The sequence below is a fragment of the Cyprinodon tularosa genome, unplaced genomic scaffold, assembly GCF_016077235.1.
Source record: "Cyprinodon tularosa strain WSP-4 unplaced genomic scaffold, ASM1607723v1 ctg298, whole genome shotgun sequence".
NCBI classification, from domain to species: domain Eukaryota; kingdom Metazoa; phylum Chordata; class Actinopteri; order Cyprinodontiformes; family Cyprinodontidae; genus Cyprinodon; species Cyprinodon tularosa.
This window is the reverse complement of record NW_024039005.1, coordinates 1295453-1320100: the sequence shown is the minus strand read 5'-3', so window position 1 is coordinate 1320100 and position 24648 is coordinate 1295453. Positions and strand designations below refer to the sequence as shown.

Genomic DNA, 24648 nt, shown 5'->3' with positions numbered 1-24648 from the left:
CAGATCTAATGATGTGCATATAGAAGAGACCTATCATGTGTTGCTCTATTACCTGGCATTAAGGAAATAATGCCAGGCAAACTCATAAAACGCATAAAATTGTTAATTGGCTCTGTGAACATAATTCAATTCAGTTTATTTCTATAGCATCAATTTACAACTCATGACATCTCAAGGCACTTTACAGCTGGAAAACAGGCCAAGCTCCAACATCTAGAAACAAAGGTGTTGATGGCAGCAGCACAGCTGATATTTCTCTCCAGGATGGAGTCACAGCCAAACAGGAACAGACCAGATGAAGCTACTATGAGAAAAAGCAGAGAGAGCAGAACGTTAGAGATTGAACTAACAGATTCTGCAGAGTGGGAGAATAGAGATAGAATGAAGCAGAATGATGAAAAAGGGGTCCCTATGTCCTCCAGCAGTCTAAGCCTATAGCAGCAGAACTATAGAGATAGTTCAGGATAACCTGAGCCACTCTAACTAGAAGCTTTATCAGAAAGGAAAGTTTTAAGCCTAGCCTTAAAAGTAGACAGGGTGTCTGCCTCACGGACTAAAACTGGTAGTTGGTTCCACAGGAGAGGAGCCTGAGAACTAAAAGATCTGCCTCCCATTCTACTTTTAGAAATTCTAGGAACCACTAGTAAACCTGCAGATTGAGAGCAAAGTGCTCTGTTAGGAACATAAGGAACAATCAGATCTCTGATATCAGATGGAGCTTGGCCATTTAAGGCTTTATATGTGAGAAGGAGGATTTTAAATTCTATTCTGGATTTAACAGGAAGCCAATGAAGAGAAGCCAGGATAGGAGAGATATGATCTCTCTTTTTCATTTTCATCAGAACTCTGGCTGCAGCATTTTGGATCAGCTGAAGGCTTTTAACTACAGTTTGTGGACTTCTTTTTTCTAAGACTCTGGTCCAAAGACTATAACTTCTGTTTTGTCTGCATTCAGAAGCAGAAAGTTAAGAGTCATCCAGGTTTTTATGTCTTCAGACATGCCTGTAATCTATGTAATGGGTTAGCTTCATCTGGATTATAGACAGATATAGCTGGGTATCATCAGCTGTCTAATAACTCTACCGATTGGGAGCATGTATAAAGTAAAGAGAATTGGTCCTAGCACTGATCCCTGTGGTACTCCACAGGTAACCTTTGAGCGTGAGGAAGATCTGTCACTAACGTGTACAAACTGAAATCGATCAGATAGATCGGATTTAAACCAGTCCAGTGCTGTTCCTTTAATTCCTACAGATAATCTGTTTAAGGTCTTCCAGTCTGGCTTCATCATAGCCCTGAAACAGCACTGATCACATCCTCAATTAAAGGTCAACAGAAATGCATGAATGTCTGATCTAATATGAGTGATTCAGCCGTGCTGAAATATTAATGACAAAAAATAAATAAATAAAGATTCATCCTTTTCCTCTTCGAACATCACAGTGAGAACTTTTTTATTTCTAGTTGGAATTTGGGAACTTAATCCTGTCTGTGCAAAGAGTGATTTTCTTTCTTTCTTTCCAGAAAAAAGAAGGTGGTGTCTTTTTTACTTTAAGATTCTGAACTATCATTTATGAGCGTGTTAATCCAAAGTGTTTAAAGTTCCTTTGTATCACCATTGTGTCAATAAATGAGTTTTTAAAAATAAAAATTTCTTTCTTTCTTTGTAAATCTTCTTAAATAAAGCACAAAGATCACACATACAAATACATTTTTATCTGTTGTATGTCAACAAATAAAAAAAATACCACTCACATTTTTCACAATTGTAGTGACTAGTTGTCTATGAAAAAACTTAAAAATGAAAAAGCAAAAAATAAATGTAAATCAAATAGTCACTTGAGGAATAGTGGGTTTCTGGTTTTACGCAGAACAAAAAATTCTCAAAATACGTGAAAAATGCAGTTCGGTGAGTTTATTCCAGGTTTCTTCAGGAAAAATAAACATGATACAAAAACTCAAAAAGACTACTTGCCACATCTCCTGGCCTGGTTTCTGCCTTTGTGCTCACTTCACCTGATTAAGGCTGAGTGACTTGCCTTCTGAAAGGCCCTGGTAGCCTGCAGCTAGAAGACTGGTAAAAAACCATAAGCCCACCCACTTTTCACCTGAGCTTCTTCTTCTTCTTATTGAGTTTTATTGGCGGTTGGCAAAAAACGTTAGGTGAGCATTACCGCCACCAACTGGTATGGAGTGTGGACTACATGGCAGAGAAAAAAAAAAAAAAACTATATCCTATTATACAACCTAATCTGTTTCAAAAATTCAAATATAACCCGATATCCTCTGCTTCCTGATTCTTTCTGCAATAAATCTACAATGTCAAGTTTCATTTTCATGTCACTAAGTTTCCTTATTAACCTGTTTCTCTGTATCGAATATTTACTACAATTTAAAATGACATGTTCCACAGTCTCATCTTCCCCACAGTCACATTTCCCTGTCTGATGTTTCCCTATCAAAAATAACGATCTGTTCAATCCAGTGTGTCCTATTCTAAGTCGAGAAATAATAATCTCTTCTCTCCTGTTCCTTTCTGATCTTCTCATTGGTCCAATTCTCTTTTGTATTTTATAAAGCCACCTTCCTTTCTTTTCTTCATTCCATAACTTTTGCCACCTCTCTTTTGCTTTTTGTTTAATTATACCCTTTATTTCTGTTATACCAAAACTAACATTAATGTCTACCCTTAACTTATTGGTACTCTCCTTAGCCATCCTGTCTGCCCTTTCATTTCCTTTTATCTCGTTATGTGCCGGAACCCACACAAAATGTACCACTAGCCCCATCATATTTATTCTGTAAAGTGTTTGTTGTATTTCAAGTAATATATCTGGTCTACTGACTGACTGATTATTTTGCAAACTGATTAATGACGAACTGGAATCTGAGCAAATGATAGATTTTAATGGTCTTACCTCTTCCACCCATTGAACTGCTAAAAGCAAAGCTAGCATTTCACCGGTATATACTGAAACTCCATCACTAATCCTTTTTCCAACATTAATATGAAACTGTGGTATAATAAATGCTATCCCTACCCTATTAGCTGTATTTTTTGATGCATCTGTATATATTTGTATATAATTATAATAGTTATTTAAGTGTTCTTGTACTATAAATTTATTCATAATATGATATTTATCTTTTTCCTTCTTTTCTAATAATGAGAGATCAACTTTAGCATCAGGAAGTATCCAAGGTGGAATTGCTGTTATTGGAACTGTCTGACATATAGCTAACTGATTTAAATTAATTTCATTAACTTTAGTGTTTATTACCCATCCAAAGCTCTTTAATTGTTTCTTTTCCTTTTCCCATCCAGGTTTAAGCACCTCTAATGTTGGATGATCCTTCCTTTGTCCCTGTAAATTTGACCAGTAGTTTAAAGATAATTGATCTCTTCTAATTTTAAGTGGCATTTCTCCCATTTCAACCTGTAATGCTGCTGCTGTTGAAGAAGTTCTAAAAGCGCCTGTACATATTCTTAAAGCCTGATGTTGAAGGCTATTTAACTTATGGAGGTTTGTATCTGCTGCTGAGTTATACACTATACATCCATAGTCAAGGACGGACCTGATTAACCCAGTATAAATAGCTTTTAATGATTTTCTATCAGCCCCCCACTCTGTTCCAACTAAACACCTCATTATATTTATTACCTTCCTACATTTATCGATTATATTCTTAATGTGTACACCCCATGTCATTCTTTCATCAAACCACATCCCGAGAAATTTAAATTGTTTGACTCTTTCCAAATCCTGACCATATAATTTTAAGATAGTTTTTTCATCAATTCTTTTCCTTGTAAAAAACATTATTTTAGTTTTCTCTACTGAGAATTTAAAACCCCATTTATATGACCATTTTTCTACAACTGAAATTGCTTCCTGAAGTTTCTTTACAATAAATTCAAAATTTCTTCCTCTTTTCCACATTGCTCCATCATCTGCAAATAATGAGAATCCCATTCCACCCTCTATTTCTTTAAACATATCATTAACTATCACTGAAAATAATAACGGACTTACTATACTTCCCTGTGGTGTTCCATTTTCAATTTTCCAACTCTCAGAATAATCCTCCCCTATCCTCACTTGTATTCTTCGATCTTCTAGAAAATTTTTAATCCATCGAAACATATGACCATTTATACCCATTCTTCTAATTTTAATTAATAACCCTTCCCTCCACATCATGTCATATGCTCTCTCAATGTCAAAAAATACTGCCACAACACTTTCTTTATTCACCTGTGCCTTTCTAATTTCATGCTCTAAACACAAAACTGGATCCATTGTACCTCTACCTCTTCTAAAACCACTTTGATAAGATGATATAAGTCCCTTCTTTTCAATATAATATATTAATCTTTCATTTATCATTCTCTCCATTATTTTACATAAGTTGGATGTTAAAGCTATTGGCCGATAATTTCCTGGTTTTGATTCATCTTTCCCTGGTTTTCTGATTGGAACAATCACGGCCTCCTTCCAACTCTTTGGTAATTCCCCATCTTCCCATATCCTATTATACATTTCTAATAAAATATTTTTTGAAGATTCACTTAAGTTGCTAATCATAACATAATAAATTTGATCTTTTCCTGGAGCTGATAATTTATATTTTTTAAAAGCCCTATTCAGTTCTGTTATTGTAAACAACATGTTCAACGGTTCATTTGTATCTTCTATTTGCTGTAATAAATACTTGTTCTCCAAAATAGTCTTTTCTCTCCCTTTTTTCCCTTCTTGACTAATATTTTCAGAACTATGAATTTTAACAAAGGTATTTACCAACATTTTTGCCTTTTCTCTGTCAGTAACTGCTGTTATTTCTCCTTCATTTAATATTGGATATCCACTCGTTCTTTTAATCCCATTCATCCTTTTAATTGTTGTCCATACCTTAGAAATATCTGTCTCCCTCCCTACTGAATTACAGAAACTCCTCCAATAATCTCTTTTTGCATTTTTAATAATTCTTCTTACATTTGCTTGTAATTTCTTGTAACTATTCAGATTCTGAAAATTGTGATTTCTTTTTAATAATTTGAAAGCTTTATTTCGTTTCTTGATAATCTCTCTACATTCTGATGTCCACCAGGGCACCAACCTTCTTTCCCTTCCCCCACCTGTCTTCCTTATAGCCTGATTAGCAGCTTCTAAGATAGCATTACATATAGAAACATTTATTTCATCAATATTACCACTCATATCCACTTTTAACATTTTCATTTCACTACTATTCCTAAAGGTTTTCCAATCTGTTGACCTAAAACACCATTTCTTTATCCCTTTTATACAATACCTTTCTATATTTAACTTTATTTCAATCAAAATAGGATAATGATCACTTCCTATAGTTGTTTTATTGATTATTTGCCATAAACAAACACCTGCTATAGAATTTGAAACTAATGTTAAATCAATTGCTGACTCTGTATTATCTCTAAAATTGATTCTGGTTCCACTTCCATCATTTAAACATACCAAATTTTTAACATCCATTATTTCTTCTATTATATCCCCATTTTGGTCATTATGATTACCCCATAATGTACTATGTCCATTAAAGTCCCCACACCATATAACCTTACCCTCTAAATATACCCCAAGTTCCTCCATTAAATCTATTGAAAGTCTTTTACATGGATTATAGAAGTTGATTATTTTAAATGGCCCATTTACTGTCCAAATTTCAGTAACGATGTATTCTAAATCTTTACCTTTAGCCAGTAATCTAAATTGAATTCCCTGTTTTATGAATGTTATACACCCTCCTCCAGATCCTCCCTCTCTGTCTCTTCTTATGCTTTCATATCCTTTTATAACAAAATCAAGATTTATTTTAAGCCAAGTTTCCTGAATACATATAATATCTAGATCTTCTTTAAATTCTTTAACAAATCCTTTAAACTCTTGTCCGTTTGCAATAAGGCTTCTAGCGTTCCATTGTAAGATGTTCAGATTTTGTCTTCCTGTCCTCCTGCCTTTCCTTCTGCCCCTAGTCTCTTATTTATGTGTTCCCAGGATATGTCCTTTTTACCAAAAAACCTCTCTGCCCCTTTCACAATTATTTTGATTTTTTCTGTTTTTTGTTTAACTTGATCCGTACAATTTATGACATATGCAATGAACAGCAAAATATTTTCAATTGTTAGCACATTTTCCATCCCACTCTGTTTTTGTTCTGGTGTTGGATTTGGCTGAACTTTCTTTATCACTTCTTTTGGCTTCACTCTTTTAGCAGCTTCTGCATAACTTATATTACTAGTGACTTTTACTTGTTCAATTTCCATTGCTTTTCTTCTGACCTCACATCCCCCATAAGTCACTCTATGTTGCCCTCCACAATTACAACAAGTTTCCTTCCCATTTTCACATTCATCATAGCTATGTTCTCCTCCACACTTTGGACATCTTTGTTTTCCCCTACATGCTGCAGCGATGTGTCCATATCTCTGGCATTTATAACACCTGAGAGGCGGAGGGATATATGGCCTTACAGGAAAGCACATACACCCAACTTTTACTCTTTCAGGAAGAACATTTGTTTGAAACTCCAACATTACAGAGAGACTTTCCACTCTTTCACCTTCAACTGTTCTCATCAATCTTTTAATTTTGCTTACTTTTCCTCCATAAATGCTGCATCGGAACTTTTCCAGATCTTCCTCCACCGGAATACCTGTTATCACCCCTCTTACTACTTTATCCTCTCCCACAATCTTAACCTGTGTAATATTTTTTTTACAAATACTCTGGGCGCTCATTACTTTTTTCTTCTGTTCTTCATTTCTTACTGTAACCAACAGATTTCCATCTCTAAGGATCTTAGCAAATGTTATCTCTCCAAACTTCTTTTTTAACTCTTTCGACAGAGCTAATGGACTGAGATGAATACCTTCATCCTCCTTCCTAAACTTTATTATTAGTTTAGCTTCCTCACAAACAATCCTCTTGCAAACTGCATTATTTTCATCCGAACTGTTTCCTTCAAGACTCCGTTTGCTACTTTGTCTCTCTGACACATTCCCTTCTCTTCTCTCTCTTCCTGACCCTTTACTACCACTCACAGGAGTCCAACCAACTAAATCCATCTCATCATCTCCTTCATCCTCACCCTGAGACGCCATAGCAGTCCATTCACAAACCAGTTTATGCCAGCCGCCAACGTTCAGTCCTTCTCCCGCCTTGCCTTTCTCCTCCAAAGCCCAAAACCGATTTTGTTGTCGAATCGACCCACCAACCTTCCGAGCCACGGCTGCGTCTCAATTCGCAGGCCTGCCCCCCCCACCCAAAACACCATCTTTCACCTGAGCTACCTGGAGTCCATGTATTTATATACCAGACACCCAGACAAAATCAATTAACTAATTAAACAATTTACTAAGAAATAATTGTATTCTAAGCAACTACTTTTAAACAAAAATGCAACAAATAACCAAATAAATACAAACTAACAAAATAATTTAAGTTCTAAAACAAAAATAGAGAAATAGCTCCCAGAACAATTTTAAAAGTATAAATTATAACGCTTCTTTATATTTTTAGGGGACGTTTCCATCACGTTCCAAATGTATACATGTGACGTCATCCGCACTAAGGAACGTAAGCGACGTAATCAGGGCTACATGAACAAACAGATAACGGACCGATAGCCGAGTGGACTTTCAATAGCTCTGCTTTCCAAATGCCTCGGCGCTTTAACAAAAGGTGTGGAATGAAAATGTTTATTATGTGACTTCGAGAAGCATTTTGGCCCGTAGTGGTAGCTTAAACTAGGCTAGAATGCTCATGTCCCCCCGGGCTAACAGTAGGAGCCGCTGTTAGCATAGCTAACGGGCTAACGGTTATGTCCGCTGACCAGCGGCTGCCAGCTGGAGTAGAAGCTGCCGCTTCTTTTGCCTTATTAGCCAGCCGAACATTAGAATTGTGGTTGAATAAATTTGAGGCAGATAAAATTTTATTTTTATCGCAATTTTTATGTCTGCGTTGGATATTAAAATAATCGCAGAATGGGAATGTGCTTGCCGTGCCTTGGTGGAGCAGCGGACGACGTTGTTGTCACCCCGGATCCAGTAAGTTAATGCTATTTATCACATTTCCCTTCAGATATAGCGCCAAATAAGCCAAAAAAAATAAAGGTCAGAAATATACAAATGTCACGTTACTATTTCCCAAACTGCATATACGCATATATACAAAAAGGCTTGTTATAAGCGCTTCACATGACGTCACAGCTCTAAAGTTTTCTGTTTCCTAAACAGGAGACAAGGAGGAGGCAGTTAGCAGAAGCTGCTGAGAAAAGACAAAAAGAGGTCAGTAAGGATGTTTATTATGTTACGATTTAATATCTGATATCGTGTCAAATTTAAGGCATTAAGAAAACTTGCTGCCAAATATTACTGCCATATTGGCCCATTGCTGCAAATCTATCTTATATATCTAAATAATGCCGCATCGAAACGAAGTGTATAATTGTGATGTAAATAGCAGTTTGCATTCTTTTCTTTTTTACATCTAAGTATCTGATAAGTTTGACTTTTTAGAAGATTACTTTCTTCTTATTCTGTCTTAGATTGTAATAGAATTCTGTCTTAGAATGTCATAGAATTTTATCTTAGAATGTGGTAGAATTCTATCTTAGATTGTGATAGAATTCTATCTTAGATTGTGATAGAATTCTATCTTAGATTGTGGTAGAATTCTATCTTAGATTGTGGTAGAATTCTATCTTAGATTGTGGTAGAATTCTATCTTAGATTGTGATAGAATTCTATCTTAGAATGTGATAGAGTTCTATCTTAGATTGTGGTAGAATTCTATCTTAGATTGTGATAGAATACTAATGTGATAGAATTCTATCGTAGAATGTGATAGTGTTCTATCTTAGAATGTGATAGAATTCTATCTTAGAATGTGGTAGAATTCTATCTTAGATTGTGATAGAATTCTATCTTAGATTGTGGTAGAATTCTATCTTAGAATGTGGTAGAATTCTATCTTAGATTGTGGTAGAATTCTATCTTAGATTGTGGTAGAATTCTATCTTAGATTGTGGTAGAATTCTATCTTAGATTGTGGTAGAATTCTATCGTAGAATGTGATAAAATTCTATCGTAGAATGTGATAGAGTTCTATCTTAGATTGTGGTAGAATTCTATCTTAGATTGTGATAGAATACTAATGTGATAGAATTCTATCTTACAATGTTATAGAAGTCTATCCTAGAATGTGATAGAGTTCTATCTTAGAATGTGATAGAATTCTATCTTAGATTGTGGTAGAATTCTATCTTAGATTGTGATAGAGTTCTATCTTAGATTGTGCTAGAATTCTATCTTAGATTGTGGTAGAGTTCTATCTTAGATTGTGGTAGAATTCTATCTTAGATTGTGATAGAATACTAATGTGATAGAGTTCTATCTTAGAATGTGATAGAATTCTGTCTTAGAATGTGATAGAATTCTATCTTAGATTGTGGTAGAATTCTATCTTAGATTGTGGTAGAATTCTATCTTAGATTGTGGTAGAATTCTATCTTAGATTGTGGTAGAATTCTATCTTAGATTGTGATAGAATACTAATGTGATAGAGTTCTATCGTAGAATGTGATAGAGTTCTATTTTAGATTGTGGTAGAATTCTATCTTAGATTGTGATAGAATACTAATGTGATAGAATTCTATCTTACAATGTTATAGAAGTCTATCCTAGAATGTGATAGAGTTCTATCTTAGAATGTGATAGAATTCTATCTTAGATTGTGGTAGAATTCTATCTTAGATTGTGATAGAGTTCTATCTTAGATTGTGCTAGAATTCTATCTTAGATTGTGGTAGAGTTCTATCTTAGATTGTGGTAGAATTCTATCTAAGTTTGTGGTAGAATTCTATCTTAGATTGTGGTAGAATTCTATCTTAGATTGTGGTAGAATTCTATCTTAGATTGTGATAGAATACTAATGTGATAGAGTTCTATCTTAGAATGTGATAGAATTCTGTCTTAGAATGTGATAGAATTCTATCTTAGATTGTGGTAGAATTCTATCTTAGATTGTGGTAGAATTCTATCTTAGATTGTGGTAGAATTCTATCTTAGATTGTGGTAGAATTCTATCTTAGATTGTGATAGAATACTAATGTGATAGAGTTCTATCGTAGAATGTGATAGAGTTCTATCTTAGATTGTGGTAGAATTCTATCTTAGATTGTGATAGAATACTAATGTGATAGAGTTCTATCGTAGAATGTGATAGAGTTCTATCTTAGATTGTGGTAGAATTCTATCTTAGAATGTGATAGAATACTAATGTGATAGAATTCTATCTTACAATGTGATAGAATTCTATCTTAGATTGTGGTAGAATTCTATCTTAGATTGTGGTAGAATTCTATCTTAGATTGTGATAGAATACTAATGTGATAGAATTCTATCTTACAATGTTATAGAAGTCTATCCTAGAATGTGATAGAGTTCTATCTTAGAATGTGATAGAATTCTATCTTAGATTGTGGTAGAATTCTATCTTAGATTGTGATAGAGTTCTATCTTAGATTGTGCTAGAATTCTATCTTAGATTGTGGTAGAGTTCTATCTTAGATTGTGGTAGAATTCTATCTTAGATTGTGGTAGAATTCTATCTTAGATTGTGGTAGAATTCTATCTTAGATTGTGATAGAATACTAATGTGATAGAGTTCTATCGTAGAATGTGATAGAGTTCTATTTTAGATTGTGGTAGAATTCTATCTTAGATTGTGATAGAATACTAATGTGATAGAATTCTATCTTACAATGTTATAGAAGTCTATCCTAGAATGTGATAGAGTTCTATCTTAGAATGTGATAGAATTCTATCTTAGATTGTGGTAGAATTCTATCTTAGATTGTGATAGAGTTCTATCTTAGATTGTGCTAGAATTCTATCTTAGATTGTGGTAGAGTTCTATCTTAGATTGTGGTAGAATTCTATCTTAGATTGTGGTAGAATTCTATCTTAGATTGTGGTAGAATTCTATCTTAGATTGTGGTAGAATTCTATCTTAGATTGTGATAGAATACTAATGTGATAGAGTTCTATCTTAGAATGTGATAGAATTCTGTCTTAGAATGTGATAGAATTCTATCTTAGATTGTGGTAGAATTCTATCTTAGATTGTGGTAGAATTCTATCTTAGATTGTGGTAGAATTCTATCTTAGATTGTGGTAGAATTCTATCTTAGATTGTGATAGAATACTAATGTGATAGAGTTCTATCTTAGAATGTGATAGAATTCTGTCTTAGAATGTGATAGAATTCTATCTTAGATTGTGGTAGAATTCTATCTTAGATTGTGGTAGAATTCTATCTTAGATTGTGGTAGAATTCTATCTTAGATTGTGATAGAATACTAATGTGATAGAGTTCTATCGTAGAATGTGATAGAGTTCTATCTTAGATTGTGGTAGAATTCTATCTTAGAATGTGATAGAATACTAATGTGATAGAATTCTATCTTACAATGTGATAGAATTCTATCTTAGATTGTGGTAGAATTCTATCTTAGATTGTGGTAGAATTCTATCTTAGATTGTGATAGAATACTAATGTGATAGAGTTCTATCTTAGATTGTGATAGAATACTAATGTGATAGAGTTCTATCGTAGAATGTGATAGAGTTCTATCTTAGATTGTGGTAGAATTCTATCTTAGAATGTGATAGAATACTAATGTGATAGAATTCTATCTTACAATGTGATAGAATTCTATCTTAGATTGTGGTAGAATTCTATCTTAGATTGTGGTAGAATTCTATCTTAGATTGTGATAGAATACTAATGTGATAGAATTCTATCTTACAATGTTATAGAAGTCTATCCTAGAATGTGATAGAGTTCTATCTTAGAATGTGATAGAATTCTATCTTAGATTGTGGTAGAATTCTATCTTAGATTGTGATAGAGTTCTATCTTAGATTGTGCTAGAATTCTATCTTAGATTGTGGTAGAGTTCTATCTTAGATTGTGGTAGAATTCTATCTTAGATTGTGGTAGAATTCTATCTTAGATTGTGGTAGAATTCTATCTTAGATTGTGATAGAATACTAATGTGATAGAGTTCTATCTTAGAATGTGATAGAATTCTGTCTTAGAATGTGATAGAATTCTATCTTAGATTGTGGTAGAATTCTATCTTAGATTGTGGTAGAATTCTATCTTAGATTGTGGTAGAATTCTATCTTAGATTGTGGTAGAATTCTATCTTAGATTGTGATAGAATACTAATGTGATAGAGTTCTATCTTAGATTGTGGTAGAATTCTATCTTAGAATGTGATAGAATACTAATGTGATAGAATTCTATCTTACAATTTGATAGAATTCTATCTTAGATTGTGGTAGAATTCTATCTTAGATTGTGGTAGAATTCTATCTTACAATGTTATAGAATTCTATCGTAGAATGTGATAGAGTTCTATCTTAGAATGTGATAGAATTCTGTCTTAGAATGTAATAGAATTCTATCTTAGATTGTGATAGAATACTAATGTGATAGAATTCTATCTTACAATGTTATAGAATTCTATCTTACAATGTGATAGAATTCTATCTTAGATTGTGGTAGAATTCTATCTTAGATTGTGGTAGAATTCTATCTTAGATTGTGATAGAATACTAATGTGATAGAATTCTATCTTACAATGTTATAGAAGTCTATCCTAGAATGTGATAGAATTCTATCTTAGATTGTGGTAGAATTCTATCTTAGATTGTGGTAGAATTCTATCTTAGATTGTGGTAGAATTCTATCTTAGATTGTGATAGAATACTAATGTGATAGAGTTCTATCTTAGATTGTGGTAGAATTCTATCTTAGAATGTGATAGAATACTAATGTGATAGAATTCTATCTTACAATTTGATAGAATTCTATCTTAGATTGTGGTAGAATTCTATCTTAGATTGTGGTAGAATTCTATCTTACAATGTTATAGAATTCTATCGTAGAATGTGATAGAGTTCTATCTTAGAATGTGATAGAATTCTGTCTTAGAATGTAATAGAATTCTATCTTAGATTGTGATAGAATACTAATGTGATAGAATTCTATCTTACAATGTTATAGAATTCTATCTTACAATGTGATAGAATTCTATCTTAGATTGTGGTAGAATTCTATCTTAGATTGTGGTAGAATTCTATCTTAGATTGTGATAGAATACTAATGTGATAGAATTCTATCTTACAATGTTATAGAATTCTATCTTACAATGTGATAGAAGTCTATCCTAGAATGTGATAGAGTTCTATCTTAGAATGTGATAGAATTCTATCTTAGATTGTGGTAGAATTCTATCTTAGATTGTGATAGAGTTCTATCTTAGATTGTGCTAGAATTCTATCTTAGATTGTGGTAGAGTTCTATCTTAGATTGTGGTAGAATTCTATCTTAGATTGTGGTAGAATTCTATCTTAGATTGTGGTAGAATTCTATCTTAGATTGTGATAGAATACTAATGTGATAGAGTTCTATCTTAGAATGTGATAGAATTCTGTCTTAGAATGTGATAGAATTCTATCTTAGATTGTGGTAGAATTCTATCTTAGATTGTGGTAGAATTCTATCTTAGATTGTGGTAGAATTCTATCTTAGATTGTGGTAGAATTCTATCTTAGATTGTGATAGAATACTAATGTGATAGAATTCTATCTTAGAATGTGATAGAATACTAATGTGATAGAATTCTATCTTACAATTTGATAGAATTCTATCTTAGATTGTGGTAGAATTCTATCTTAGATTGTGGTAGAATTCTATCTTACAATGTTATAGAATTCTATCGTAGAATGTGATAGAGTTCTATCTTAGAATGTGATAGAATTCTGTCTTAGAATGTAATAGAATTCTATCTTAGATTGTGATAGAATACTAATGTGATAGAATTCTATCTTACAATGTTATAGAATTCTATCGTAGAATGTGATAGAGTTCTATCTTAGAATGTGATAGAATTCTGTCTTAGAATGTAATAGAATTCTATCTTAGATTGTGATAGAATACTAATGTGATAGAATTCTATCTTACAATGTTATAGAATTCTATCGTAGAATGTGATAGAGTTCTATCTTAGAATGTAATAGAATTCTATCTTAGATTGTGATAGAGTTCTATCTTTGTGCTCCCTTCACTTAAAAGCTGTTTAATATAATTAATCACACAAACGCAGTCTCTATCAAACAGGAGATTTCTGTGGGAAAGGAGTCGGATTGTATTTTATTTATAGGCGTCCAATTAAGAAAGGATGAATACAACATTATACTCGTTTATTCTAATTGTAGTAAGAAAAAATTGCATCCATCTCTTTCTTCCATTGCCTGATGTCCCAGTCACGCATATTTGTGTTCTTTCAACGTTTTATTTTTTTTCTTTTTTTTTTGTAAGTACAAACCACTCTAATGCTTTTGCAGATGAAGTTCAACTAAAAAACAAAACTTTCCTCCAACGTAACCTAAAATATTAGTATTTCAGCCACACGATGCATGAATCCAGTAAGCTATTACCTGATTATAAAATGTACATAACTTGTATTTAAGGGAGGATTTCTGTGCATTGTGGTGAGCATTTTTTTATTGTGCAGAAAAGACACTTGCAAACCTGTAAGAGACATGCTAAAGCTAAGCCAAGGTAAGTAAAACCAGGTCAGACTGGAAGTCCAGCTCTGTGGTTGGCTAATATTCCTGCTGCTTCATCTTCCTGCACTTCATCACTGTTATGATTTAACCTGAAGTTCAGACCGCTGCAAGAAAAAGCACAGAGCTCTAACCCACAGAGCAGGCAGCGCAGCACCACTGAAACCAGCGCCATCTTTTCGCTGCAGTGCCATATTTGGCAATTGAATGCGAGCACGCTCGTTCTGAGCAGATCTACAGTTCGTTTTTTAAAAGTTTGAGTTTGAAGCAGAGCGAGGTTTTAAAGGCACAGATGCTAGCATGTTCACGCAGTATTTCTAACATTTAGAGGAATTTACATTTGTCTACTCGGGCTTTATTGTTTTTGTTTTTCTCTCTGATTTCCAGACAGCATACAGGGGGGTCAAAAATCCAGATGCAGTTGAAAGGAAAAGGAAGAAACAAGAAGAAGTCGAGAAGCAGACAATGACCACCTCTGTATCCGGTGGTGGCGGTGGATTAAAGGTAAATTTAGCTTTATTCCTGTTTCTGCTGTTAAATACATCCTATTCTAAGCAAGTGTTGTTTTGTCAATATTTCTGCTGGATATTTGTACATAACAATATATACACTGCAAAAACAATTGAGAAGTAAGTAAAATGAAAAATGGCCAAGAATCGCACTTTGACCCAAAATGGCCGACTTCCTGTGGGTTTTAGGGCATACCTCCAAGAGACTTTTTTTCATGATTTGAGGAGATCTACCTGTGAGCCAAATTTCAAATCTCTGTGACTTACAGTTTCCCCCAACTCACGTTAGGGGGCGTAATTTGGGGGCGGCCATTTTGGATTCCATTATAGACCGGCTATTCCACGCGGGGGACAATTTACTGCCACGTTTTCCTGAGTTTTTGAATATGCGAAGTCCCTGTAAAATGCGTTCGAAGTGAGAAAAGAAAAAAAAAATATATTTAGCCCTAATTTGAGTAGGTAAATAAGATGATTTGCCAATGGAATGAGGTGTTTTACTCTTAAAATAAGATAATATGCACTGCAAATAAGACAATGCAATTGTTTTCTTATTTTAAATAAATTCAAACTGTCTCACTTATCTCTTCAATTCAAGAAGAAAATTAACTTTTTTTTAAAAGGAAAGAATCTCTTATTTAGATATCAATATTTTGCAGTGTATCATGTTCCTTTTCTAATGCTACGTTCACACCTGAAGCAGCAGAAGCAGCTAGCTTACATGCATATGTTTGATTTAATTATCCTGCTGCCTGCAGTTTGGATTAGGTACCTTCAAAAAAACAAAATAACATCTATTTCCAGCCGTCGCTAACAGTAGCAGAAAACCCTGGAGAGGCGAGCGGGCCTGAGGCAGCTGCTGCTGGGGATTCCCAGTGACAGCGCAGCGCCGGTATGTGGGGGTCTGAGCGGCTCCCACAGAGAAATAATCTTTGAAGGCAGGATGGTAATCTGGATGAACTGACTGCACTGACCATGTTTTCAGGAGGACTTTCTCACTTCAACATAGATTCTAACTACTTTCTACCCGCTGATCACAGCTAATATAGCTGCCATTGTTCCAGGCAGAGAAAGGATAGGGTAGCTCCGCCCACCGCGCATCAGACCCACTTTAACACCGTACAGCTAGAGCAGCAAAGATGCTTCAGCCGCGCGTCAGAACTAAACTTGTACAAACATCCAGAATGAAGCAGTATGTGTTTTTGCTGCTCCTGCTGCGTGCCGTCTGAACGTAGCATAATATATAGTCAATCTTTGCCTTAAAATGGTTTGAATGTCTGCTACATCTGTCGTAACAGACCTCAAAGTTTAATCTGACCCCAGCATGTAATAAAGGATTCATCCGTCTCATTTAATGAAGGTGTGAAACCAACTCTGTTTCTTGATCTTTCTCTGTTTTGTCTTCAGTGGCAGGTTGGATGAAACCCAGAAGGCGAAGTAAGACCTGGAAAGTTGGAATCCACATGGAGTCAGTCTGCTGGATTACTTGAAGAAGAAAAAAAAGTTGAATATGCTGCCCAGTTAAACTCACACTGCTTTTTTTTTCTTTTTAATGACATGTCATCACTATTTAATACAGACGTTGGTTCAGAGAAATGGAGCCTTTCCTGTCAAATTATGTCTGACAGTTTTGGACATTTGGACAGGTCAAAGTTTAGGTTCCAGCTTCTTGGTCGCTGAAAATCCTAAGGAAGTGTAATAGTATCCGTTTTGCTGAACTTGGTCGGCTGATGGCCGTTGCCTTTTTTATTGGAAGGCTGGTTTCTTTGAGGTTTTACTTTTTTTGCACCGTTTTGTGTTTGTTGCAGGAGAGCAACCCCCTTTTTTTCCCCTTCCAAACCATCTGTCCTGATGATACAATTGCGTTGCCACTTTGGTTATTCCACTCAGCAAACTTTCAGCCTTTATTTAATAATAAAGTTTGATGTTAAACAGCGGTGAATATTTTCCAGAGCAGGGCGAGCGTTCATGACCCTGGTGCATGCAACCTCTACAGCACTTTATAAATCAGTCCCGCTTCATTGTACTGCTTGACTTTATTCATTTGAATTTAACTGTAAAACACTAAATATTTATTTGGTTTGATTTAAAGAGTTTTTCCCTTTATTGTATGATTTGCCACAACTCCTAACTTATTACTAACTTATTCTCTCTGCTGTGTGTGGCGGTTTTCCGAAGCAGCAGCTGTGCTTTCCTATTCTCACACAATGTGCCCGATTACAACTTTAGTGACAAATGTTCTTTGAAGTGCTTAACTGAGACTTTTATCCTGCAGCTCCTTCAAAGCTTCTGGTGCTCTAGTCATTTTGTAGGACAGAGAATATGGCCAATAATACTTGCTACAGTTAATAAAGCACATTTCTGCTATTTGTTTCAGTTCAGTTTATTTCTATAGCTCCAATTCACATCATGTCATCTCAGGTCACTTTCCAGTTCACTTCGTTTTATTCAAAGTTTTCTATCTAAGGAAAACCAGCTGATTGCATCGACTCATTGACTCTTCAGCAATCCCTCACACTAAGCATGCTTGTAGCGACAGTGGAGAGGAAAAACTCCCTTTGAACAGGAAGAAACTTCCAGCAGAACCAGGCTCAGTGTGAGCGGCTATCTGCTGAGGCCCACTGGGGTTCAAGGAGACAGAAGCAGACATAGAAAAAGAAGCATAGATACAAAAGGCAGCTGTCAACCAGCTCCACAGGCGGCCCCGTCCAGGAAACACACAGCCAGGCAGACGAGCTCCGAGCCAGCTCCCATGTCAGAGGATGAAGAGAGCACATCCAGTTAGTCACAGTCAGAGAAACAGGACTACACTGGAAAACAGGCCAAGCTCCAACATCTAGAAACAAAGGTGTTGATGGCAGCAGCACAGCTGATATTTCTCTCCAGGATGGAGTCACAGCCAAACAGGAACAGACGAGAAAAAGCAGAGAGAGCAGAACGTTAGAGATTGAACTAACAGATTCTGCAGAGTGGGAGAATAGAGATAGAAGGAAGCAGAATGATGAAAAAGGGGTCCCTATGTCCTCCAGCAGTCTAAGCCTATAGCAGCAGAACTATAGAGATAGCTCATGATTAGCTAAATCTCCAGGTCTGTTTGGACTCCAGATGCTTAATTACGTTTTACATCACAACAAATAATGATAGATGTAGGTTTGATCAGAACAATATTTTAATGAATTATTTTAATTTTAAATCCAACAAAAGAGTTTAGATTTATAAATGAGACAAGGAGGATATCAGCAGTTCCAAACAGTCTTTATTTCAATTCTTGCCTCTAAAAATATTTTTTCTTATCTTAGAAATTTGATGTTTTTTAATCATTAGTCTCAGAAAAAAAATGTTTCAATAATAATATTCCATAAAAAAAAAAAAAAAAAAAACATAAACATCAATAAGCCCAGATTTATTACAGGAATGAAACATTACTGTACAACTCCCAACCTGAATGTTCCAACTTTGGTCACTAGAGGTCAGTAATGTACAAAAGAAACAGAAATGCAGCCTTTTCAGTCATAGTGAAGGTTCAGGTGTAAATGTTGACTTACAGATGATTTAGACATGAAATGATAAATTCAAAGTGGAAAATGCTGCAAAGCTGGAGTGTAAGCACCGCCTACACTCTGATCAGAAACATTAAAGTAGTGATGAGACCTTTATTTAGCTGATAGAGATATTTTAGGTAATAAGCAGCTTAAAGCTCTGATTAATTAATCCTTTTAAATCTCCTGCTATTTGAGATGCACACTAAACAAAAAAACAAATTACCCATTAAAAGTTTAATTTAGATGCTGATAGCTATTTCTCACTGTTATTTTTCTCAAAAAGTGTTTTTTTTTTTTTCATTTCATACACACCGGAAAAACGATCTAGAAATAAGTAAACATTTCTTAAATGAAGCATATTTACCCTTAATTTGAGTAGGTAAGTGAAATAGTTTGCCAATGAATGAGTATTTTTACTCTTAAAATAAGATAGTTAGATAATATGCACTTGAAATAAGACAATGCAATTGTGTTTTCTTATTTTAAGTGTAAATTGTCTTGTTCCATTCTTTTACCTCCTCAATTCATGAACAAATGCACTTATTTTAAGAAAAAAATAGTTATCTAGATGTCCATTTTTTTCAGTGCAGACATACACAGGAGGCCATTACATCCTCTGCCCACTGAAAGAACATTTATTGTTGCTTCAAGTATAACTATTAAAAACCAAATGTCAGGAACATCTAAGCACCTGTAAAACTTCACTGAAAATGTCAACAGAATTAATAGAAAGTTCCTAAACTAAATAAAAGAAATGAAAACACAAAATGCAAAGTATAAGATTCATTATTTTCCATTTTCTCCCCCTTTTTTAAAAGTCTTTTCTCCGTATCTTTGACGTTTTATAAGAACAAACATTGACTAGCAAAGCCGTATTGGTGTTGGGTAAATATAAAGAGACAGTCGTGCACCATGTGCGCCTGCGGCCATCACTTCTTGCTGCGGTAGTGAGCTGCCACAACCAGGTAGCTGTCGGGGGCGAGGTCTTTGATGTTGGGGGACTTGGTGGTGATGGGGGAAATCTTCCCCTCCACTCTGGAAATCTGCAGCATGCGGCAGGGATCGTGTTTCAGCAAATAGCTCTCGAAGGTCTCCCAGCCGCCGCCCACCCGCACCATCACATGCTTGTTGTGCAGCATCTACAACAAGAAATCAGATCCGGAGTGTGAAACCGGACTAAATGCTTCAGAAAGAAAAAAGAAAGCATGTTTCTAACTAGTTTATAAGAGAAATTATATTAGAGAGTAAAAGTCTGTGATAAAGTTCTGGTAAAAAAGGAAAAATATTCTTAATAGGTTGTTCATATCAATTTACCTACAACACCTCCTTTATGTTTAAGATTCAAATATGTTCCTTTAAGAGTCAGATTTTCTTATCGTAGTTTTAACTTAAACGATGTCGATTTATTTAACAAATAAAGTGACATTCCTTAGTTAAAAGAAAAACACCCAAAATGCAAGAAGAAGAAAGATGTCTGTAGAACATTGCAATGTTTTCTTTCAGAATGATGCCAGGGCATTTTAACAGTAACGCTAAAATATTACACAACATATTAAAAGCGTTTATAAAAGGTCGACTAAAAAATGAAAAGAACTTCAGTCATCTGAAATCCTTCTTGTGTGAATATCGTGTTTTCAGACAGAAGCTAGAAAAACCGCTTTTTATGCAGGAAAACTTTTTACTTTTTATACTTTTTTTATTTTATATTCATATTTTTATCTTAAGTGTATACAGTGGTGTGAAAAAGTGTTTGCCCCTTTCCTCATTTCCTGTTTTTTTGCATGTTTGTCACACTTAAGTGTTTCGGAACATCAAACTAATTTAAACAATAGTCAAGAACAACACAAGTAAACACAAAATGCAATTTGTAAATGAAGGTGTTTATTATTAAAGGAGAAAAAAATCCAAACCATCAAATTCACCAAATGTTGCCATATTTTTATATGTTGATATATTGACGCGGTATCGATCTATTTTACTAACAAAATCTCACAAGAATTTGCAAAATATCACGAGAGTTTGTAACAGAACGATGAAATTTCACCAGATTTTGAAAGTAAAATAGATCGATACCGCGTTTTTAAAAATCTATTTGATATCAGCATATGAAAATATATTTGAGTATATTATTTTTCAAAGTGTCAGAAATGGATAACAAAACTGCTATTTTCAATGACTACTTATTTTTGTCCAGCTTTAACATCGGTATCGATATCGGTTATCGGCTACATGAGTTTTAAAATATCGTATATCGGCCAAAATCCCAATATCCTGCATCCCTAATTTTTATGACATCAATTTATCTTTCTCTTAATTTAAACTCTGGATCTTTGGCTATTTTAATGAAAATCTGTAAATGAAAATCTAATACATTTGATTTATTTCTCCTAACGTATCATTTTAACTCTCAGAATCTCACATTTTATCTAAATTGTTCTTCTATCTGCAGAAAGACATTTTTGTTTGGTCTGTTTTAAATGCAACAAATGACCCATGTTTGTAAAACATATGATGTCTCTGCTGTTGGAGTCCAGTTTTTAGGACGTTTAACAGGATAATTAAGCAACCGGCCAGTTGGTACCTCAGACTGTTTGCATCTAGGCTGTATTTTCACTTAAACTGTCTGAAACGTGTCTAGTTTCTTGCAACAAAGGTCTATAAAGTGAATTTCTTTTCTGCGATATTCTTATGATGAGACCTGTGACATCAGGTTCGCTACCATGGAAACATGCCCCATTATAGAAAAACAGAAGAAGTAAAACATGCTGCTGTATTGGATGATGAAAAGCTTCCGAGTCGAGGCTTACTGCCGCTTTCCCTCATTAGCGCATCATCGCACCTCAGCGGGGGAGAATTTGTTTACCGAGGGCCTTCTTTTCACAGCATAGTAATTAATCCTGTTTCATGAAAATAAAAACAATTAAAATGCTTTATTAGTTAAGAAAAATAAGACAAAAAGTACAATCGTTTTAAAAGAAGGGCAAAGAGGACTTTGTGTGGTAAGATATGAGACTTTTTCCCCTCCAGCGGGAAAACATACAACATTTATAAGCCTCAATAAGAATCAATCTAGGGGCCAGCAGAGGGGCAGCACTTCCAATCACCAGCAACAGGCCTGGGGCTTCACTTATACTGTGTTTAATGGAACAATGTGAGGCAGAGAGCTTTCAATCATGCTTCTCTGGGACATAACCTCCTTCCTGAGACAAGTTCCTCATCAGGAACCCTTAGGAGAACGGGGGCCCCCGGCTTAGCTGGGGCCGCTCATCAGAAATGATGTTTCTGCACCTTATTGTGTTCAAGGAAAACACAGCTCATTTATTCCAAGAGCAAAGAAGGTCAACTTCTTTAGATACAGAAATATGATTTTCTTCTAGCTGACCTGAGAACATTATGACTGGGAATAGTTTAAAAAATATAAAAATATAGTTGTTGTTTTTTTTCCAAAGAGGATTTCTGATTCTATTCGACATAAAGAGTTGGACCAGTGCATATGGGTATTAAACTAGCGTGCACGAATGTCTAACTAGTGCAGATGCTAATAGTAACAAATGAAAACTGCTATTAAGGAACAAATATTTACACACACAGCTTATAAGCTTATATTTATATAGCACCTTTCACAGACATAGAGCTCACAAAGTGCTTCACAAAATTACATTACAGTGGAGACTTAAAGGAATAGTACACCCAAAACATGATTAGCCTTCATTTTCTACTCACCCCCATGCTGAACAACACTCTGGAGTACTTTTTTGATATCTCAAATGCATCTGGAGATCTGGGAGGCTTCTTGCTGTCTGCTGACATTCAAATAATGGAGGTCCATGGCGCCCGAGGCAGAAAGGTCCATAAAAGTCCACAAAAACGTGTCAATATTCCTCCATACTGCTCGTCCAATGTATTCCAAGTGTCCTGAGTGGGTAGCGTCCAGAATTTACTCGAGTTCACGAGCCTACGGAAACCGCGGCAGACCAAACCAGATGAAAGTGCGCATTCAGCGTCTGCTCTGCCGATAATGCAAGCGTAGAAGAAGAAATGTGCTGTTTACCTGGGCAAAGAAAGAAACAACGAAAGAAAAATGTCTGAGGACTTCAGTGTTGAGGAAGAGCATGAGTTCTTTGCCGAGCTGAATGCGCACTTTCATCTGGTTTGGTCTGCCGCGGTTTCCGTAGACTCGTGAACGTGCTTTCAGGAAATCCTATACACTACTGTTTATGCTCAAAAAACATTCTAAATGACTTCGTTTCGAGTAAATACATTGGACGAGCAGTATGGAGGAATATTGACACGTTTTTTGTGGACTTTTATGGACCTTTCTGCCTCGGGCGCCATAGACCTCCATTATTTGAATGTCAGCAGACAGCAAGAAGCCTCCCAGATCTCCAGATGCATTTGAGATATCAAAAAAGTACTCCAGAGTGTTGTTCAGCATGGGGGTGAGTAGAAAATGAAGGCTAATCATGTTTTGGGTGTACTATTCCTTTAAACAAATATGTTTTCAGTTCACTCTTAAAAACATCAACAGATTGAAGTCAGCGGAAGAAAAGCGGGAGATCGTTCCAGAGCGCCGACGAGTACACGGGACCATGAGCAGGTTCAGGTCTGAGACCTCAGCCTCCCAGAGGGGGGGTATAAGGACACAAGTCTCTGATGTAGGAGGGAGGCTGGCCGTGGAAGGCCCTGAAGGTCAGCACCAGGATTTTAAACTGGAACCGAAAAGAGAGACTGGGAGCCAATGAAGAGCTTTTAAAATCGGTGTAATATGAGCTCCTCTGTTTGTACCTGAACCTGCTGAAGGTTCAGATCTCTGGCAAGCTGTGCAGTCAGCTTACATACACTAAAGCTGACTGTACATACTGTAGGCATGCCTTTACAGAAGAAGCAACGGTTAGCAGGGAGACCATGTGAGGAATTTTAATTAAAACATCTTCACCATAAAGAGAGACGGTCGTTTAATGCTTGTTTTGCTTGGCCTTATAAAAATGCCTGTTCCTCCTGTAATAGGATCTTCTAGAATAGTTTGAGACTCTCTTAGGAAAAACAGACGATTCAAGCTTCGTTAGCTCATTAATAATGTCAGTCATGGAAATAAAACTAGACCTAACTTCGCAGAATAAATGCTGCATAACAGATTGATCTGGACCAACACTCAGCCTCTCGCTATTTCTCCTCGGTTGCTCGGCAACCACAGCATCGGGTCTTTTTAGAGGCATCAATCATTTACATTCACGGCATGTTATTGTGTCTGGAATTCTTTCATGTTAGCAAATTCCTCTCCTATTGTCCCCGCTGATATTACAGAGCAGAGTTTAGAACCAAAACCTGCCAGTTAATTAGATTTGATTTGGCTGCAGTTTATAGAGCTGGCAGCAGAGGACATCCAAGAGTAAACTCTCATTTGCACGCCTGCAGATCTCAAACATACCACTGGCATGAATCACATAGTTGGAAGTGTGAATCCTGGATGTGGGTTGCCAAGTAACCAAAATCCCAGGAGCCACAGATTCTCAGATCAGTCATCTTCACTTTATCTTTCTGAAATAGCAGCCATTGCTCGGCTCAAGGACCGCTGAGCAACATTTACTGCAGTAAAAGCTGATAGTCACCTCATTGGATTTAGATTTAGGTTATTTACAATTGATGTAACAGTCTGGCAAATCAAATAGATGTTTATTCCACCCAACATAAAGAGCTAGTGCAGAATCCCCTGCTGAATGCACCTGATCTGCACAGCAAGGCGAGATGTATGGAGTCAGAAAGGGGTCAAAATGTTTAGAAACTTATAAATCTTATTTAAAACTGAAAAAATAAAAGTTGATATTGAATGTCAGATTTTTACCTTATAATCTGAGAAACTAAAGGAGCAACCATAAAATAATAAGAATTGAATCGAAATTCTTTCCATCACTTTCAAAAA

General features: G+C 35.4%; 2 protein-coding genes across 2 annotated transcripts in view; one reads left to right on the top strand and one right to left on the bottom strand.

Moving 5' to 3' along the window:
• The first annotated feature begins 7828 nt into the window (after positions 1 to 7828).
• On the top strand, positions 7829 to 17553 carry LOC119787405 (small VCP interacting protein). Its single transcript, XM_038291248.1, has 4 exons — positions 7829 to 8086; positions 8276 to 8326; positions 15068 to 15184; positions 16594 to 17553. Exons 1-4 carry the CDS (start codon positions 8024 to 8026, stop codon positions 16606 to 16608), a joined length of 246 nt encoding a protein of 81 aa, XP_038147176.1. The 5' UTR covers positions 7829 to 8023; the 3' UTR covers positions 16609 to 17553.
• Positions 17554 to 19607: 2054 nt separating this feature from the next.
• LOC119787410 (growth arrest-specific protein 2) overlaps positions 19608 to 24648 on the bottom strand; it is a 51542-nt gene continuing 46501 nt past the window's right edge. The window contains exon 8 of the mRNA XM_038291262.1: positions 19608 to 19867. Within this exon, the coding sequence (XP_038147190.1) occupies positions 19658 to 19867 (210 nt within the window). The 3' untranslated portion in view covers positions 19608 to 19657. The remainder of the gene's footprint in view (positions 19868 to 24648) is intronic.

Coding starts and splice junctions, on each gene's coding strand:
- LOC119787405 (XM_038291248.1), top strand. CDS start 8,024: ATGGGAATGTGCTTGCCGTGCCTTGGTGGAGCAGCGGACGACGTTGTT. Junction 8,087..8,275: donor TTGTTGTCACCCCGGATCCA/GTAAGTTAATGC, acceptor TTTCCTAAACAG/GAGACAAGGAGGAGGCAGTT. Junction 8,327..15,067: donor CTGAGAAAAGACAAAAAGAG/GTCAGTAAGGAT, acceptor TCTGATTTCCAG/ACAGCATACAGGGGGGTCAA.